Source organism: Prorops nasuta, unplaced genomic scaffold (assembly GCF_024137725.1).
Source record: "Prorops nasuta isolate Cenicafe-Biocafe unplaced genomic scaffold, Cenicafe_Pnas_1.2 PNAS00004, whole genome shotgun sequence".
NCBI classification, from domain to species: Eukaryota; Metazoa; Arthropoda; class Insecta; order Hymenoptera; family Bethylidae; genus Prorops; species Prorops nasuta.
In genome coordinates, this window is record NW_027116801.1 from 7,391,778 (window position 1) to 7,411,423 (window position 19,646).

Below are 19,646 nucleotides of genomic sequence, written 5' to 3' on the forward strand. Positions count from 1 at the left end.
TGGCGCCTTATCGGCTTATACGAATACGATAGATAGGTAGTATCAGAGATGAAACGGGAGATTGCTCATGCGAGGTCCCGAGGCAATCCCTACCGGTAGGCGGCGCTGGTGTTGGCAAACGCGTGTCTCAGGTCCATCTAACCCCTAACGCCATCTATCGGAAGAGACCACGAAGCACGAGCGTTAAGCTTAGAATAGGGTAAAACATATACAGGGTTTTATCCTAACAGAGAAGCATAGGAGATTCGTGTTAGTTGACTATAGAGCCGTGGAGCATGGAATCCGAGAGCCCTCATTGGTCAATTCCGTGTAGTGCCAACATAAAATAGGTCGTTGCCAACAGATTTTGTCTCTAATGCTTCTCGTAAGTGGAAATAGCAGAAATGTCAAAAAAGTGAGGTTACTAAAGGTAAAAGTAAATATTAATGAAGGGATAATAATAAAGGGTATGTGACAGTAAAAATAAATATGATGTAAAGTCAACTTTAATGTTCAATGTATTAAATAATATTGATTAAGTGTTTTTTAATGTTCAGTTATCTGTTGTAGTGAAATTAAGAGGCTTCGCTTTAGATATGAATGGAGCGAGGAACCTGAAGAAGATGATTAAAGTAAAGTTTCAAGCGATGGAACTAAGAATTTTGAAGGATATGATATTGTTACGAGACCTCAATTCCTGAACAATTTTTCATTGGTGGTAGAAAACAGTAAGTTGAACCACATAATTTAATTTGTTATATTTTGTAAGTCATAATATAATAAAATGATTGCAGGTAGACTGTAGATTATAATTCCAAGTTTTGCTAATTGCGGCAAAGGTTTTTTGATAAATGTGCAGAAGGAAGAGTGATTTCGATTGCAGCTGCAACGATGCATTACAATAGTTGCAGGGATGTATACAATTTCTATTATCACAATTAATAGTATTTATTATGTAGTTTGTTTCAACCATTAAAGAGAGGCATATTGTATTTAAAGCTACGTAAACTAATTAAGATTATAATTTTGTACATTTACTAAAACACATATTCTTTTACAGAGCCATAGCTGGAAGGTACATGAGCTTTTTATCAAGATTCTATGGATTCAGCGGCTTATGATGATTCAGTATAAGAGGTTTATACTCTGGATGTGGGATGCAACAATTTTCATGTTTGGAATACATCAATTCCTGGCTGCAGTAAACTTTGTATTGGCAATTGTGTAAGTATAATAAATATTTTGAAAAATAATTAAATATAATATTACAAAATCTCTCACTTCTCTTTACAGTTATTTTTGAGTTTTCCCTGACTTGATGAAGCACACAGGATGAAGCTAAAGAAGCTATGGTACAAGCTAGGACAGAGCAATAACATTTGTACATACAATTTCTCAATAGACGTTCCATGAAGAAGCTCTGATTTTTAGATCTGTAGGATTATTTGCCAGTATAAACTTCTACCATAATTGATTATAATTTTCATATTACATTGTACACAAGCTTACAAGATGAAATTAATTAATGTAGTTGCTCACTATCTAACTAAGATAAATGTACTTAAGAATTATAATACTATTACTGAATCAATGATTTGTCATCTGTAATTTTGATTCATCAATTTAATTTGTAAAAGATATGTTTGTAACTATATAAATAAATAATAATTTCATGAATTTAATTAAAACATTCTTTATATTATAATAGCTGTAAAACAACCGATTCATTCATAGAGGGGGGGGGGGGGGGGGGGAGTTCTCTCAAACAAAAATCCTACAATTAATTATAATAATGGGTTTTTATTTTTAAATCTTACAAAATACACACGGATATTCACTCAGAATACAATAATTACTCTATGTTTTAATTACTCATATTCATACAAGTAAATTAAGCGCATATTCTTCGTCCACGCAAAATCTCATTCCTCTCATGATTTCCATTTGCGATTTATTTCCATTTGCTCTTTTCCAAAAGTTACAGACACTCTATTGACTCACATTCAAATCAAATGATACATTTTTTTTTTTTTTTTTTTTTTTACGCTGGAGGGAATCCGTTGAGGACTGAGTGCAGGAGTCTTCTCTTTCCTGCTGTGCCGTCTTCGCTAGCATGTTTTCAGTCTATAAAACGAAGACTTGATCTAAGCAGAAAGAGACATACCTGCTAAACCACTCCAGCGGCATGCAAGCTCTACACAGCCATGTCGTATCACGATATTACCATGTAGGGCCGCGCCGGTCGCTATGAATCGCGCCTTCCTTTCTCAATTCTTATTCTAATCTCGATCAAAAATTTGCAATTAAAGATATTGCTCGAAGAGGCCTCCAGCAACTGCATAACAAAGCTCTATTCGCTTTTCAAAACAGTGTAATACATTCTGCAGTTCTGTGGGTGTAATACTCTCGCACAACGCAATGATGTTCTCCTTTAGCTGCTCTACGGTCTCCATCTCCATATTGTACAGCTGGTTTTTTATGATTCCCCATATTCCAAAATCTAGAGGTGCTAGATCAGGGGATCTAGGAGGCCATTCAATTGGACCATTTTTCCCAATCCATCTCCCAGGATATTTCTGGTTCAAATATTGGGTAACAACTCTAGCTGTGTGGGGTGGAGCTCCGTCTTGCTGGAATGTTATCAATTCCGCCTAAAATGTAAAATGAAGTAGCAGAATATTATTAGAAGCTTCATTCCTTAAAATAATGCGTATTTTAAGAATTTATAAAGAAAATTACATTGGTGGCCACGCTTTGGACTCTTACGTTAACTTCATCTGTTAGCATCTGCAAATACTTATTGGCGTTTAAGTTACCCTCGATGAATATCGGGCCGATTATTTTATCCCCTAAAATGCCCAGCCAAACATTAAGTTTCTGCTGGTATTGCGTATGGGATTCGATATATTCATGAGGGTTTTCTTTTGACCAGACTCTCGTATTTTGAATGTTTGGGGCGTGGACCAACACAAACGTGGATTCGTCCGAGAATAAGATATTCTTCGTAAAATTGCAGTCAAAGTCCGTTTTCTCCATTATAATTTTACAGAAAGTATGTCTCCTTTCGTAATCGGCCTCTTTCAATTCCTGGCATCGAAAAATTTTGTACGCACGAAACTTTTCTTTTTTAAGAGTCTTATGAACCGAAAAAATAGAGACTCCGGTTTCCCTACTGATGCTAGAGAGTGATTGACGGGGATTATTGGTGACCGAATCTTCTATACGGTTTTTAACACTATCAGACAATGCTCTTGCTGGTCGTTTATGCTTTACGTGGGTACGATCCAAGCAACCGGTCTCCTCAAATTTCTTAATCAATTTTATAACCATACTGCTGTTTGGTGCCGGACGGTTTGGAAATTCCCTCTGGAATAAATCTTTAATATCCCTTGAGGATCTACCACCGTAATACCACTTGACTATTTGTATTTTTTCATTTACATTCATTTTACACAACTGAAAGTTCCAATAATTTATTAATTTTATACAGAGATATAAAGAAATTCATTCATTTTTAGCTTGAACATATTGTAATCTTAATAGTGTAATACTTACATAGCAATTTTCCTAATTTTATTAATAACTATTTGACAACAATTCGGTATAACCACGAAAATGATCGAAGATAAACAAATGAAAAAACGTGTGTGTTCTGTGTGTTTGTGTGCTTGGTGCAGGATTCGTTTTTTCATTTGTTTATCTTCGATCATTTTCGTGGTTATACCGAATTGTTGTCAAATAGTTATTAATAAAATTAGGAAAATTGCTATGTAAGTATTACACTATTAAGATTACAATATGTTCAAGCTAAAAATGAATGAATTTCTTTATATCTCTGTATAAAATTAATAAATTATTGGAACTTTCAGTTGTGTAAAATGAATGTAAATGAAAAAATACAAATAGTCAAGTGGTATTACGGTGGTAGATCCTCAAGGGATATTAAAGATTTATTCCAGAGGGAATTTCCAAACCGTCCGGCACCAAACAGCAGTATGGTTATAAAATTGATTAAGAAATTTGAGGAGACCGGTTGCTTGGATCGTACCCACGTAAAGCATAAACGACCAGCAAGAGCATTGTCTGATAGTGTTAAAAACCGTATAGAAGATTCGGTCACCAATAATCCCCGTCAATCACTCTCTAGCATCAGTAGGGAAACCGGAGTCTCTATTTTTTCGGTTCATAAGACTCTTAAAAAAGAAAAGTTTCGTGCGTACAAAATTTTTCGATGCCAGGAATTGAAAGAGGCCGATTACGAAAGGAGACATACTTTCTGTAAAATTATAATGGAGAAAACGGACTTTGACTGCAATTTTACGAAGAATATCTTATTCTCGGACGAATCCACGTTTGTGTTGGTCCACGCCCCAAACATTCAAAATACGAGAGTCTGGTCAAAAGAAAACCCTCATGAATATATCGAATCCCATACGCAATACCAGCAGAAACTTAATGTTTGGCTGGGCATTTTAGGGGATAAAATAATCGGCCCGATATTCATCGAGGGTAACTTAAACGCCAATAAGTATTTGCAGATGCTAACAGATGAAGTTAACGTAAGAGTCCAAAGCGTGGCCACCAATGTAATTTTCTTTATAAATTCTTAAAATACGCATTATTTTAAGGAATGAAGCTTCTAATAATATTCTGCTACTTCATTTTACATTTTAGGCGGAATTGATAACATTCCAGCAAGACGGAGCTCCACCCCACACAGCTAGAGTTGTTACCCAATATTTGAACCAGAAATATCCTGGGAGATGGATTGGGAAAAATGGTCCAATTGAATGGCCTCCTAGATCCCCTGATCTAGCACCTCTAGATTTTGGAATATGGGGAATCATAAAAAACCAGCTGTACAATATGGAGATGGAGACCGTAGAGCAGCTAAAGGAGAACATCATTGCGTTGTGCGAGAGTATTACACCCACAGAACTGCAGAATGTATTACACTGTTTTGAAAAGCGAATAGAGCTTTGTTATGCAGTTGCTGGAGGCCTCTTCGAGCAATATCTTTAATTGCAAATTTTTGATCGAGATTAGAATAAGAATTGAGAAAGGAAGGCGCGATTCATAGCGACCGGCGCGGCCCTACATGGTAATATCGTGATACGACATGGCTGTGTAGAGCTTGCATGCCGCTGGAGTGGTTTAGCAGGTATGTCTCTTTCTGCTTAGATCAAGTCTTCGTTTTATAGACTGAAAACATGCTAGCGAAGACGGCACAGCAGGAAAGAGAAGACTCCTGCACTCAGTCCTCAACGGATTCCCTCCAGCGTAAAAAAAAAAAAAAAAAAAAAAATGTATCATTTGATTTGAATGTGAGTCAATAGAGTGTCTGTAACTTTTGGAAAAGAGCAAATGGAAATAAATCGCAAATGGAAATCATGAGAGGAATGAGATTTTGCGTGGACGAAGAATATGCGCTTAATTTACTTGTATGAATATGAGTAATTAAAACATAGAGTAATTATTGTATTCTGAGTGAATATCCGTGTGTATTTTGTAAGATTTAAAAATAAAAACCCATTATTATAATTAATTGTAGGATTTTTGTTTGAGAGAACTCCCCCCCCCCCCCCCCCCCCTCTATGAATGAATCGGTTGTTTTACAGCTATTATAATATAAAGAATGTTTTAATTAAATTCATGAAATTATTATTTATTTATATAGTTACAAACATATCTTTTACAAATTAAATTGATGAATCAAAATTACAGATGACAAATCATTGATTCAGTAATAGTATTATAATTCTTAAGTACATTTATCTTAGTTAGATAGTGAGCAACTACATTAATTAATTTCATCTTGTAAGCTTGTGTACAATGTAATATGAAAATTATAATCAATTATGGTAGAAGTTTATACTGGCAAATAATCCTACAGATCTAAAAATCAGAGCTTCTTCATGGAACGTCTATTGAGAAATTGTATGTACAAATGTTATTGCTCTGTCCTAGCTTGTACCATAGCTTCTTTAGCTTCATCCTGTGTGCTTCATCAAGTCAGGGAAAACTCAAAAATAACTGTAAAGAGAAGTGAGAGATTTTGTAATATTATATTTAATTATTTTTCAAAATATTTATTATACTTACACAATTGCCAATACAAAGTTTACTGCAGCCAGGAATTGATGTATTCCAAACATGAAAATTGTTGCATCCCACATCCAGAGTATAAACCTCTTATACTGAATCATCATAAGCCGCTGAATCCATAGAATCTTGATAAAAAGCTCATGTACCTTCCAGCTATGGCTCTGTAAAAGAATATGTGTTTTAGTAAATGTACAAAATTATAATCTTAATTAGTTTACGTAGCTTTAAATACAATATGCCTCTCTTTAATGGTTGAAACAAACTACATAATAAATACTATTAATTGTGATAATAGAAATTGTATACATCCCTGCAACTATTGTAATGCATCGTTGCAGCTGCAATCGAAATCACTCTTCCTTCTGCACATTTATCAAAAAACCTTTGCCGCAATTAGCAAAACTTGGAATTATAATCTACAGTCTACCTGCAATCATTTTATTATATTATGACTTACAAAATATAACAAATTAAATTATGTGGTTCAACTTACTGTTTTCTACCACCAATGAAAAATTGTTCAGGAATTGAGGTCTCGTAACAATATCATATCCTTCAAAATTCTTAGTTCCATCGCTTGAAACTTTACTTTAATCATCTTCTTCAGGTTCCTCGCTCCATTCATATCTAAAGCGAAGCCTCTTAATTTCACTACAACAGATAACTGAACATTAAAAAACACTTAATCAATATTATTTAATACATTGAACATTAAAGTTGACTTTACATCATATTTATTTTTACTGTCACATACCCTTTATTATTATCCCTTCATTAATATTTACTTTTACCTTTAGTAACCTCACTTTTTTGACATTTCTGCTATTTCCACTTACGAGAAGCATTAGAGACAAAATCTGTTGGCAACGACCTATTTTATGTTGGCACTACACGGAATTGACCAATGAGGGCTCTCGGATTCCATGCTCCACGGCTCTATAGTCAACTAACACGAATCTCCTATGCTTCTCTGTTAGGATAAAACCCGTATGCATTGTTGCCAGAAAGCGGAATAAAGAGAGAGCGGAGATATTTTCTCGGACCTCTCTGTCTTTCTCGCTGTTAGCTTCTAGCAGAAGAGTCGAGGCAAAATCTTTCCGTTTCGCTTTGCCGAAAATCTACCAATATTCGATGTCATTTATATTTGCAGGCCAATGCCTTTATACATGATTTTTTCAGCATATTTATTTATCAGCATTGACTTATTTAAATCAATAATAAATTAAGGAAATGCGTATTTGATATATAATAATTATTTTAACTATAATTTCATCGTTATATTTCGCTTATTTCCGTAAAATCTGAATTTCTTTAGTTTATTATTGATTATTGTAAGTCAATGGCCATTAAAAAAAATTTAATCTTAAAAAAAAAAAGAAAAGTACCGTTCAGGAATCGAACCCGGACCCACAAATCGCCACGCTATTACCTTACCGCCTAGACCACGAGGCTTCTTCAGTGCACCGTAAACAGATAGTCTTTTTAAGGGCTTGAAATCTTCTTTTAAACCATATAAATAAACGAGCAACCGACAGCTTTATTCATTATTATTCTGTCATAATGGTACACAAATTAAGGAATAATTATATTTTGAATAGTTTTCAAAAGCTTTTCCAATAGCCAAGAACGAAGATAAATAATCAACGCTCGCAGTTTCCGTTCTTGGTTATTGGAAAAGATTTTGAAAATCTACATTATATAATTATTCTTTAATTTGTGTACCATTATGATAGAATAATAATGAATAAAGATGTCGGTTCTTCGTTTATTTATATGGTTTAAAAGAAGATTTCAAGCCCTTAAAAAGACTATCTGTTTACGGTGCACTGAAGAAGCCTCGTGGTCTAGGCAGTAAGGTAATAGCGTGGCGATTTGTGGGTCCGGGTTCGATTCCTGAACGGTACTTTTCTTTTTTTTTTTAAGATTAAATTTTTTTTAATGGCCATTGACTTACAATAATCAATAATAAACTAAAGAAATTCAGATTTTACGGAAATAAGCGAAATATAACGATGAAATTATAGTTAAAATAATTATTATATATCAAATACGCATTTCCTTAATTTATTATTGATTTAAATAAGTCAATGCTGATAAATAAATATGCTGAAAAAATCATGTATAAAGGCATTGGCCTGCAAATATAAATGACATCGAATATTGGTAGATTTTCGGCAAAGCGAAACGGAAAGATTTTGCCTCGACTCTTCTGCTAGAAGCTAACAGCGAGAAAGACAGAGAGGTCCGAGAAAATATCTCCGCTCTCTCTTTATTCCGCTTTCTGGCAACAATGCATATATGTTTTACCCTATTCTAAGCTTAACGCTCGTGCTTCGTGGTCTCTTCCGATAGATGGCGTTACGGGTTAGATGGACCTGAGACACGCGTTTGCCAACACCAGCGCCGCCTACCGGTAGGGATTGCCTCGGGACCTCGCATGAGCAATCTCCCGTTTCATCTCTGGTAGTATATACGCGGCACACGTATGTAGATATTGTACATACATAATACATATACAGTATACACATATATTTTAACAAAAGTAACTTTCCATTTCGCGCATGCGTAGACGAAAGAGCGGGAAACAGGAAATAATACTAAAACCACACAACTGAATAAATAATTATTTATGATTTATTTTTTTAATAAGAAATAAATCAGCTATAAGTAGCAATCTGTTTGTAACATAAACTACATTAATATATCTACTGATTAAATTATTATTACTTTTTTTACACTATTTTAAGTTAATTCTAAGTAAAATATGAATTTGCTACTTATTTATAATATTATTTTTTGTCATGCATTAAATTTTACTGTTATACAGTAAAAGTAATAAGATTCTAAAGTACTTTAATACTTTTAGTGACTGAGCTTATTTTGTATGTGTATGTATATGTATTTGGTAAAGCCACGCAATATCTGGTAATACCTTGCTGTTAAGTGTTTACACAGATTTGTGAGTAGAAACAACTTTCTTGATAAAATCTATTCTATTTTTATAAAACATTGTAAAACAATCAGCTCGTATATAAAAATGTATTTCAGCAAAAAGCCTACGAAATTTCAATTAAAATTATTTTCTGTATATGCGTAAAAGCAGATTCATGCATATATATATTTGACAAAACAAAAATGCAAAAATTGTAATGCAATTTTATTTAATTTAAAATTATTTGATTTGTTATTTAAATAAGTATCAAAAATGTTTCTATAATTAATGCGTCCAGAAAGTAAATATTACTTTCAATTTTTTAGTGAGCCTTCTAGAAAATCCAAAAAGGCTCAATAAAGCAAGAGACTTTTGCTCGCATAATTAAAAATAATAATGATACTCAATTTACGCAGATTTTATACTGAAATATATAAAATAGAATTATAATAAATTTTAAAGTGGAAAAAACAAAAAGATGAAGAAATTTTCTGAAAGGTAGACATTTAAACAACATAATAACAATAGTATATAGTGAAAAGACAACAATCTGATTAAATTTTTGAGATATGATAAAAAAAATTTCAATGAAATAGCCATGGTCACGTGTTCGTATGCTGGGTTAACCAATGACACATGCCGCCAGCACACACATCAATCAGTTCACTTCACATTTAGCTTGCTGAAGCTGAACATTGGCATATGGAGACATGGAGTGAATAGCAGCAGCTGTGCTGTGCTGTCTCTGTCTGAGTCCCAAACCGAGACCTAAGTCACCTAAGTTGAGTGAGTTGAGACTACTTGAGAGTTTGAGACTTGAGACTTTGAGACAGTTAACGTTGAGTCTCTGACGACTACTGACGAGACGCTGACTGCTGAGTGAGTGCCTGAGTAGTCGTTGGTCTCTGGATGGTAGTCAGATCAGATCAGATCAGATCTAGATCTCTTCCAGCGATATACACCATCATTCAGTGCTTCCACAAATTCCACTTCAGTCAGTGTAGTAGTGGTTAGTAGTCAATAATAGTAAAGCGGAAAGCCAAGTCATTCAAGTAACGACCTTCTGATAAACTGTCTGTCTGTCTTGTTTTCGGCTTGTCATCCAATTAGTAATTAGGAAACTCGTGTAATGGGATCCTGATAGTTCATTATTTATTCCTATGATTGTTTTCATTAAACTTTCAGTAGGTAAGTGAGTCTATAAAATTTAACCCCTAATCTATATTAAAACGTGTTAATATTTTTCTGAAAATTGAATTTTTTCACTTTTATTGGTAGATTGTAATCAAACATTACAGTACAAATATCTCAGGAATTCATATACAAAGTAGCTTCTAACGAATATACAAAGTATTCAAATAAATGTGTGTATTTTGAAAGGTTACTGAAATATAAACCTTTTGGTAATTTACAGTTCTTTTTCCATAATCTTTTAATAATTATATAAGCTATTTTAATTTTGAGCTTATTATTTTATGTAATTCTGATTGTACAAAATAATAATTTGAAACTTAAATTCATATATTATAATTTTCATTCAAGATCAAAGTTGACTTTTCTTTTTCATATCTAATGAAAAATATGTAAATATGTTTTAGTTTAATTTACAAAAAATATAAATTTCTTAATAATTTAACAAAATTTGATTGGTTTATTTATATGTTTAATAATATAAATTATATTTATCATTTAAATATTACACTGCTTTTATAAGTATATATATATGACAATAATCATGTACAATTAATTATAAAGTATTACCTTTCCGTGTTCATCTTACTTTTTCCACTCTAAGTTTGCTTAAGAAGCTTATCAATGTATGAACAGTCTACCAACTGTTATCAGTAGTTATCACAGTCAATATGACATGCATTGAAGTAAATAATTGTTTCCTAAACTTTTTACTCTAACACTTCTTTTTTATTACACAGTTACAATGTTAATGATAACTAAGCAATTAAATTTTATGCATAAGTTAGATTTTGCTTGAAACAATTAAATTAACATGCGTGTCATTATACCAAAGATAATATATAATTGTGTGCTACTTATGAAATCTCTACATTTACACAGATGCTAAATTTAAACTATTATAATATGTATATATGGATAGTTGAAGGTATAGTTGAATATCATCTGGCTAGAGTTATGGTTATTAATGATACATCTTTCAAGTTTCATTTCATATAGCCAATGACAATAGTATGGCTTTAAAATTGTATAAAAACTTTTCTTTGAATTGAAGAATATTTGTGAATAGATATCATCAGGCTACCAGCCTGCTTTGTAAATGATAAGAAGTATCAAATATCATATTTTGACCATTATACAAGTTTTTATCTCTACGGGAATGATTTATGATAAAGATATAATTGATAGAAAACTTTTCTAATATATAACAAATTTTAAAATCATAAATTGTAAATATTTTTCAGGAATTTAAAACATAAAAATGGATGGCAAAGTACAGACAGAAAAAAAGAAACATCCAAGGGAAGGAGCAAATATATTAAGCGCTTTGACATTTACGTAAGTTTTTAGAATACTGAAAAACAATGTATTTAGTAGTTATTAAAGAAATTGATAAAATACTCTTTTTGTTCAGTAAAAAGATTAAATTATATTATACTCTTACTTCATACTTTATTTTTTATTAAGCAAACATGTCTCCTATCTCATTATCAGAAGTTTCATAAATAACTAATGATAGATTATTTTTTAAAGATTAAAATTATTTTCTTTGTCTCAAATTCTGTAACAGCTATGTTTAATGATTTCAATAATGTCTCTAAACTAAATGATTCATTTTCTTTTTGTTCCATTAGTCTATTAGTCATTACTTAGATAAAGTTCTTAATAAGAAAAATCAAATATAGTATACAAATTTATTTATTTTTGTATGTATTTCACATTTTAATAAAATAAAGATTACAAATAATAACATTTGCATCTTATATTTACAGATGGGTCTTACGTACTTTTTGGACTGGCTACCATAGAGATCTCGAAGTAACTGATTTATTTAGACCGCTTAAAGAACATACAAGTAGCCTCTTAGGAGCTAGAATATCAGAGATTTGGGAAAAAGAATTAAAAAAATGTAACAAACTCCAAAGTTCCAATTTACAAAATGGAGAAGCAAGGACAAATAAGAACAATAAGGATATTGATAGAAAAACAAAAGAGCCAAGTTTACTTAAAGTTTTGGTTAAATGTTTTGGTGCTCGTGTTATGCTGTATGGTATTGCTTTAGCAATTATGGAGATTGTACTCAGGTAAATGTTTTCAATAATTGTGGAATTTAGAAATTGCGTTTTATTAAGTAGCGTGTTTTACTCAGCTTTTATTTACTACATTCAAAAAAAAAAATTATTCAAACTTCAAACTAATTAATATTTAAGAAATTACTGTTTGAATAAACATATATTATCTATTTATATTGCCCATATATTTAGATTGTTACAACCACAATTCCTTGGTTTACTGATTCGCTACCACACTCCCCTGAAAGTTAAATACGTTCCTTTACATACAGGCCCAATAGCCCCACCCATTATGCCGCGAGCCTTCTCTGAAGTAAAAACATTGGATAAAGAGGAAGAGTCAAAAACGTTGAGTTCTTACATTTGTTGAGTTATTTCTTCTAATCTGAAAAGAACCACTAGATTAAAATCTAATAGTTAATAATATTATTAACTTATAGTGTTATAACTGCATAGTTATAAATTAATAGAAAATAATTTTATTAATAGCTGTAGTGAAATATCATTTTTAAAGTTTTTTACAGCTAGATAATATTTGTGTATGTATTACTTATGAATAAGTACTTATTCATGTTATTTATATGCTTAACAGGGTAATGCAGCCTCTATTTCTTGGGCGCTTACTACGTTTTTATAATGATCCAAAGGAAAATGTAAGCTTACAAGAGGCTTATTTATATGCATTTGGGATAATTCTCTGTTCTGCCATAAATGTGTTTGTTATTCATCCATATATGATGGCTATTCTTCATATGGGAATGAAGATGCGTGTTGCCTGTTGTTCACTTATATATAGAAAAGCATTAAAATTATCAAGAACTGCTTTAGGAGAAACAACAATTGGTCAAGCAGTCAATTTACTCTCCAATGATGTTAACAGATTTGATGTTGCTATTATATTTATTCATTATTTATGGATTGGACCTCTGGAAACAATTATTATGGTATATTTTATGTGGGATCAAGTTGAAATCTCAGCTATTATAGGAGTTGCATCTTTACTTTTTTTCATTCCTCTTCAAGGTAAGAATCTTTATTTAAAAATAATAATTATCTAATGAACCACAGTTAATATTTTTTAAATATATATATGACTTTTTAAGGATTTTTGGGTAAAAAGTCATCAACTCTTAGATTAAAAACAGCAATTAGGACTGATGAAAGAGTACGTTTAACAAATGAAATTATAAGTGGTATTCAGGCCATAAAAATGTATACATGGGAAAAGCCATTTAGTGATTTAATTCAAAGAGCAAGGAAGTAAGTTTTTACATATTTTTAATGTAAGTTTTATTCAATAATTTAACTATAATTAAAGTAAAATTTCTTTACTTGCTTGAAGGAAGGAGATTAATGTAATAAGAGCCACATCATATATTAGAGGTGTTACCATGTCATTCATTATTTTCACAACCAGGATGTCACTGTTTATAACTATTTTAGCTTACGTCTTATATGATAATATAATTACAGCTGAAAAAGTGTTTATGCTGACAGCTTACTATAATATTTTAAGACAAACGATGACCGTTTTCTTTCCACAAGGTACAGCAATTTTAATGTTACATATCTATTTATATAATGCAATTTTCATTATACTTTATTATGTGATATGCTCATTGATTTTTTAATAGGAATAACCCAAATAGCAGAAGCTCTTGTATCCATTAGACGCTTGCAGCAGTTTTTAATGTACGATGAAGTAGAAAAATGCAAAGAAGAACCCTTTGTTAATAAAGAGCAGGAATCAAATAATGTATTAAATAACAGCAAGCCAGATATTGTAAATCAACCAGAATCCAATAATGGAACAGTTTTATTAGAAAATTGTTTTGCTAAATGGTTAGAGCAAGACAAAGAAGATACCTTGAAGGATATGAATTTGAATATTAAACAAGGCGAATTGATTGCAATAGTGGGACAAGTTGGATCTGGAAAAACTAGTTTTCTGAATGTTCTCCTAAAAGAATTACCTCTTAAATCAGGAAATTTGCAGGTATGCGTCTTTGTTATCCAATTTATTTTGAAGCTTGAAGTTATGTTTTCTTTTTAGATCAATGGAGGTATTGCATATGCCAGTCAAGAACCATGGCTATTCGCAGGTTCGGTAAGACAGAATATTCTGTTTGGTAGGAAAATGGATCAATTTCGATATGACCGTGTGGTACGTGCATGCCAATTAAAGAGGGATTTTACACTGTTACCTTATGGTGATAAAACTATCGTCGGTGAGCGAGGAATCAGCCTTTCCGGAGGTCAGCGTGCAAGGTAACTTCAATGATAATATTTGCTTTTTTAATTTAAGTGTTTATAAAAGTCAAACGTTTTATATCGCATAATGTGATTAAACAGAATAAATCTAGCAAGAGCAGTTTATGCTGAAACAGAAATATATTTATTGGATGATCCATTGAGTGCTGTGGACGCTCATGTGGGTAAACATATGTTCGAGGAATGCATCGATAAGTATTTAAGGGGGAAAACTAGAATTCTCGTGACACACCAGCTGCAATATTTGAGAAACGTTGACCGAATTATTGTTTTAAAAGATGGTGCCATTCAAGCTGAAGGGTAAGTTTATAAACTTCAGTAAGTGGATTATTTTTCTGTTTACATAATTTAAATAATAATGACCATTTTAAATAGATCTTACGATGAGTTAGGCCGAATGGGCGTAGATTTTGGTCGTTTGTTAGAAAGTCAAACAAATACTGATGAACAGCAACGCTCAGAACCGGTAAGCAGGAGTAACTCTCGTAATGCTAGTATAACTTCTCTCAGCTCGTTTATGTCAAATGATACTACCAGAGAAGAGCCAGACGAAGTAAGTTTTTGTAACGTATCCCAATTTTGTCATTTTTTCTACTGAATTAAAAGAACAGTTTGTAATAAAAACATCAAATTCTAGGTGTCAGAAATACGAACTTCGGGTGGAGTTTCTGGTCAAGTATATGCAGGATACTTACGTGCTGGTGGAAATTGGTGCGTAGCTTTCATTGTATTAATGCTGTGCGTGGGTACTCAATTAGCAGCTAGTGGTGGTGATTTCTTCATTTCCCAATGGGTCAATATGGAAGAAAGATATGTAAGTGCATTATGCATTATAAAACATAATAAGGAATTAAAAGCATTGATTTTCTTTTGTATACCATTTAAAGGGAGTATCTGATGTGAATGACTATTTTTTCCCAGATTATTTTTAAGAGCTGGAAAAGTTTTCTAAATTTAGGCAAATTATTTAATGAGCTTTTGAGTCTTTAATATATAAGAGAATATTTTGTAGTATAAAAAATTCATGCTACCGCAGGAAACAATCATTTTGACAACGTGCAACGTCTAGGGTATTCTAATAAACATAAACAAAAATTTAATTAGTTTTCCGATAAGATACGTTCCATCGTTTTACATGAATCTTAATTTAAAAAAAAAAAGAAGATAAAGAAAATTACAAATTTTTGATCATTTTAAAGGAAAAATAATTGGTTTTCTTAATGAATTGCAAGAAAGAATGAATATTATTGTTTAAATTCTTCATACACTTTAAATTCATGCAAGTGTGTTAGAATGTATTTTAAGAAAAACATATTCAATCTTAACTTGAGCTCATCAGAATGATTTCAGCGTTGCATAGTGCAAATCTGAAATTAGGAATGTTTACGCCGTCATTTTGAATTTCTTATAACAAAAATGATTCTTTTATTCATTACGTATTAGTATTTATTAAATAATATGTCTAGATTTTGAAAATTGTTTCGTCTCATAAAATAAAATCTAAATGAAACGTCATTTACACCAGATCCCCCTTTATTAAGAAAAACTTTGAATAACTTTTCGAAATAAAAAGAATACGCGTGCGCGCGTAGTGCGTATTTAATCAATTATAATATATATATTTTTGGCATCCGTGAAAAAGTATGAGAAGCTATGTGATATTTTTGAAATCCAGTTATTTAAAAAGTAATAGCAATAACTTTATATTAAGAAAAATCTACTATCATATCTTAGTACTTATTAAATTTTTAATAGTGGATTTGTAAATATTTGCAGGTAACAAAATTGGATAATGGTACGATAATAATGAACTGGAAGAGTAGTTTTACTCGAGAGTATTGCATTTATGTGTACACGGGATTAACTGTTCTTACTATTGCATTGACGTTAATTCGTTCATTTGGTTTCTTCACGATGTGTATGCAAGCGTCTATGCGACTACACGATGGAATGTTTCGTTGTATAAGTCGCGCGACAATGCGCTTCTTTAATACCAATACATCTGGACGTATACTTAATCGTTTTTCAAAAGATATGGGTGCCGTCGATGAATTACTACCTCTCGCCATGATTGATTGTGTTCAAATTGGACTGTCGCTTCTTGGAATTATAGTTGTCGTTGCTGTGGCCAATTATTGGCTTCTGATTCCGACTTTTTTCATTGGCATTATTTTCTACTATCTCCGTGTATTCTACCTTGCGACGAGTCGTAGTGTGAAGCGTTTGGAAGGCATCAGTAAGTTTCTTCAAACAATACGCCTTTCTTGTTTCACTTTTTTTAGAACCTTTCGAACTTTTTGTAAAGAGAGTGTATTCGGAAAAGTACGATAAACGCTGACAATAAAACTAGACATTTAAAATAAGACATTTATCAATCACATTTCAATTTTACAGCTCGTTCACCGGTATTTGCACATTTGAATGCAACTATGCAGGGTTTGCCAACGATTCGTGCCTTCGGCGCTGGTGAAATTTTGGTCAAGGAATTTGATCGTCATCAGGATCTTCACTCTTCCGCCTGGTATATTTTCATAGCGTCTTCTCGTGCTTTTGGATTTTGGTTGGATATTTTCTGCCTGGTATACATAACATTGGTCACTCTGAGTTTCCTAGTTTTCGGCGGTGACGATGCCGCTGGCTCCATGCAAGGTGGTAATGTAGGATTAGCCATTACTCAAAGTATCGGTCTTACCGGTATGTTCCAATGGGGTATGCGTCAAAGTGCAGAGCTTGAAAATCAAATGACTTCCGTAGAACGTATACTTGAGTACAGGTAAGAATAAAACTCTCTTACTTTTATGATATATTTGAAATTAATAATATTTTAACCTTAAATTACTGGTTTAGCAAAGTGCAGAGCGAACCGCCTCTTGAAAGTAAACCTGATAAAAAGCCATCCGGCGAATGGCCAAAAGAAGGAAAAATCGAGTTTACGGGTGTTTCTATGCGGTATGCACCGCTAGAACCGCCAGTATTGAAGAGCTTGAATTTTACAATTAAACCGAAAGAAAAAATTGGTATAGTTGGAAGAACAGGAGCGGGAAAATCTTCCTTGATCCAGGCACTGTTCCGATTGGCGGATGTCGAGGGCCCCATTAAAATTGATGGCGTTGATGCCAGTGAAATCGGACTGCACGATCTTCGCTCAAAAATTAGCATAATTCCTCAGGAACCATTTTTGTTCTCTGGTTCATTGCGCTCAAATTTAGACCCGTTCGATTCGTATCCGGATAGTGTTCTATGGCAAGCGTTAGAAGAGGTTGAGCTTAGAGAAGCAGGATTGGAAGCTCACATAAATGAAGGAGGTTCAAACTTGAGCGTGGGCCAACGGCAGTTAGTCTGCTTGGCAAGAGCCATTGTTAGGAACAATCCTGTGCTGGTTTTAGATGAAGCTACAGCCAATGTTGATCCGCGCACTGATGAACTTATTCAAAAAACAATTCGTAACAAGTTTACAAATTGCACTGTACTTACGATTGCTCACCGACTTAATACAGTTATGGATAATGATCGAATTTTGGTAATGGATGCTAGTACCGCAGTGGTGAGTAAAATATTTATCGTATTAAATAGTAAAGACATTAGTTAGACAAAATTATTCAAGCGGTAAAGCTTGTCCGTGAGAAAATCTATGAATGATAATTGCAAATTATTAATATAGATACTATAATTTTTAATTGTGTTTGATTAATTCTCGTACCGCCAATGTCTTGCTTGTGTAATATATAATATTTCAATATCAATATGCATATATTTCTATAGGAATTTGATCATCCACATTTATTGCTGCAAAAGGAAACTGGATACTTAAAGAGTATGGTAAATGAAACTGGAAAATCGATGGCTGAAGCACTGACAACATTTGCTCGTGAGAGTTATTATGCCACTCATGTTGATACTACAACACTATAAATTGAAGATGATTTAAGCGGTTTTGTAATTCATACACGAATATCATGTTTGAGACATATACAGGGTATTTACATTAATTAACCCTAGAGCTTCATCGTAAAAATTCTATTATTTTTGTAACTATAGAAGATCAATTTTTTGATATAATGTCTTTTTGGTTATAAGTAGAAAAGAGTTCTAAAAAGATAAAATATAATAAAATGGTATCTTATATAATTATGGGTCTATTCAAATTTTTACGTTTATGCTCTGAGGCTAATTCAAACGCTCGGTTTATGTACATATTTTTCTACATTCGTGAATTCAACATTTTACTAAACTCTACAGCCTGATTCGTACTTTCTATTGCCGATCGATCTAATTAAAATAGGACAAGTCTGAAAAATGAGCCTTTCATAATTCAGGAAAGAAGAAGAATTGAGGATACAGTATTATCATGTATTTTATACACTGGTGTGATTTTCTCACACTGTATTAATGTTCTGTTCCTATAATGTCAGGATAAATATTTAATTGTAGAAATTTTTGTTATTAATATGATTTATGCATCTCCGTATAGCATGCCAGTAAGATAGAAGAATAATATACTATTCAATATTTGTGTTGAATTTTCATCAATTTGTACAGTTTTATCATTGCAAGAATGGTGCTATATGTAGAAAATAATAGAAAAAGCGGTGCCTTTCGGTTATACGAAATAGACAGTTTTGAAAAGTATCCGTGTAAATGAAAACGAAGGTTTTGAATGGATAAAATTGATCAGTTTGTATGTATATGTCAGAATTTTATACTCGTTGAAATTTATGTATCGGTATATATATATTGTACAAAATCAAAAAACGATTTACGTTAAACATATACCGATTATTATACTCGTAGAGTGAGTCCTGCAAGAGTACTTGAATAAATACTTTGTCTATTATTGTTAATGAATTTATCAAATTAATGAGATAGTGTCCTATTTTTAGATGATATTTAATTGCCTTACGTACAAGTGCCTATGTAATCTGATGTTCGTAAATCAAATATTATACAGATGGTATATCTATGTATGTATATAAATATACAAAATTATTTATGATAGAAGCGTCTTGTTAGTTTTACTACCTCTCTAATATCACTCATTTTTTATCCAATTAAGTGAACTATAAAATTCTTCAAATATATCAGTTGCACATCACAAT

General features: G+C 32.2%; 1 protein-coding gene and 2 long non-coding RNA genes across 9 annotated transcripts; 2 read left to right on the forward strand and 1 right to left on the reverse strand.

The window, feature by feature from the left end:
* Positions 1-150: 150 nt before the first annotated feature.
* On the forward strand, positions 151-1,656 carry LOC136772313 (uncharacterized). Of its 4 annotated transcripts, none has more exons than XR_010822440.1 (4): positions 151-446; positions 537-707; positions 774-1,203; positions 1,273-1,656. It is a non-coding gene; the product is annotated as an uncharacterized lncRNA (long non-coding RNA). The 4 variants fall into 4 exon arrangements; XR_010822441.1 differs by having other exon boundaries at positions 152-473; positions 550-707; XR_010822442.1 differs by having other exon boundaries at positions 152-409; positions 550-707.
* Positions 1,657-5,628: 3,972 nt separating this feature from the next.
* LOC136772611 (uncharacterized) lies at positions 5,629-6,997 on the reverse strand. 4 transcript variants are annotated; one of them, XR_010822492.1, is made up of 4 exons: positions 6,839-6,997; positions 6,578-6,735; positions 6,082-6,511; positions 5,629-6,012 (listed from the first exon to the last, which is right to left on the reverse strand). It is a non-coding gene; the product is annotated as an uncharacterized lncRNA (long non-coding RNA). The 4 variants fall into 4 exon arrangements; XR_010822495.1 differs by having other exon boundaries at positions 6,876-6,983; XR_010822494.1 differs by having other exon boundaries at positions 6,812-6,937.
* A 2,501-nt stretch (positions 6,998-9,498) lies between these two features.
* On the forward strand, positions 9,499-19,544 carry LOC136772252 (probable multidrug resistance-associated protein lethal(2)03659). Its single transcript, XM_066725104.1, has 15 exons — positions 9,499-10,204; positions 11,452-11,545; positions 11,980-12,291; positions 12,872-13,302; positions 13,383-13,539; positions 13,622-13,824; positions 13,914-14,275; positions 14,333-14,547; positions 14,632-14,850; positions 14,926-15,103; positions 15,188-15,364; positions 16,327-16,786; positions 16,945-17,323; positions 17,398-18,094; positions 18,313-19,544. Exons 2-15 carry the CDS (start codon positions 11,469-11,471, stop codon positions 18,460-18,462), a joined length of 4,017 nt encoding a protein of 1,338 aa, XP_066581201.1. The 5' UTR covers positions 9,499-10,204; positions 11,452-11,468; the 3' UTR covers positions 18,463-19,544.
* The last annotated feature ends 102 nt before the right edge of the window (positions 19,545-19,646 follow it).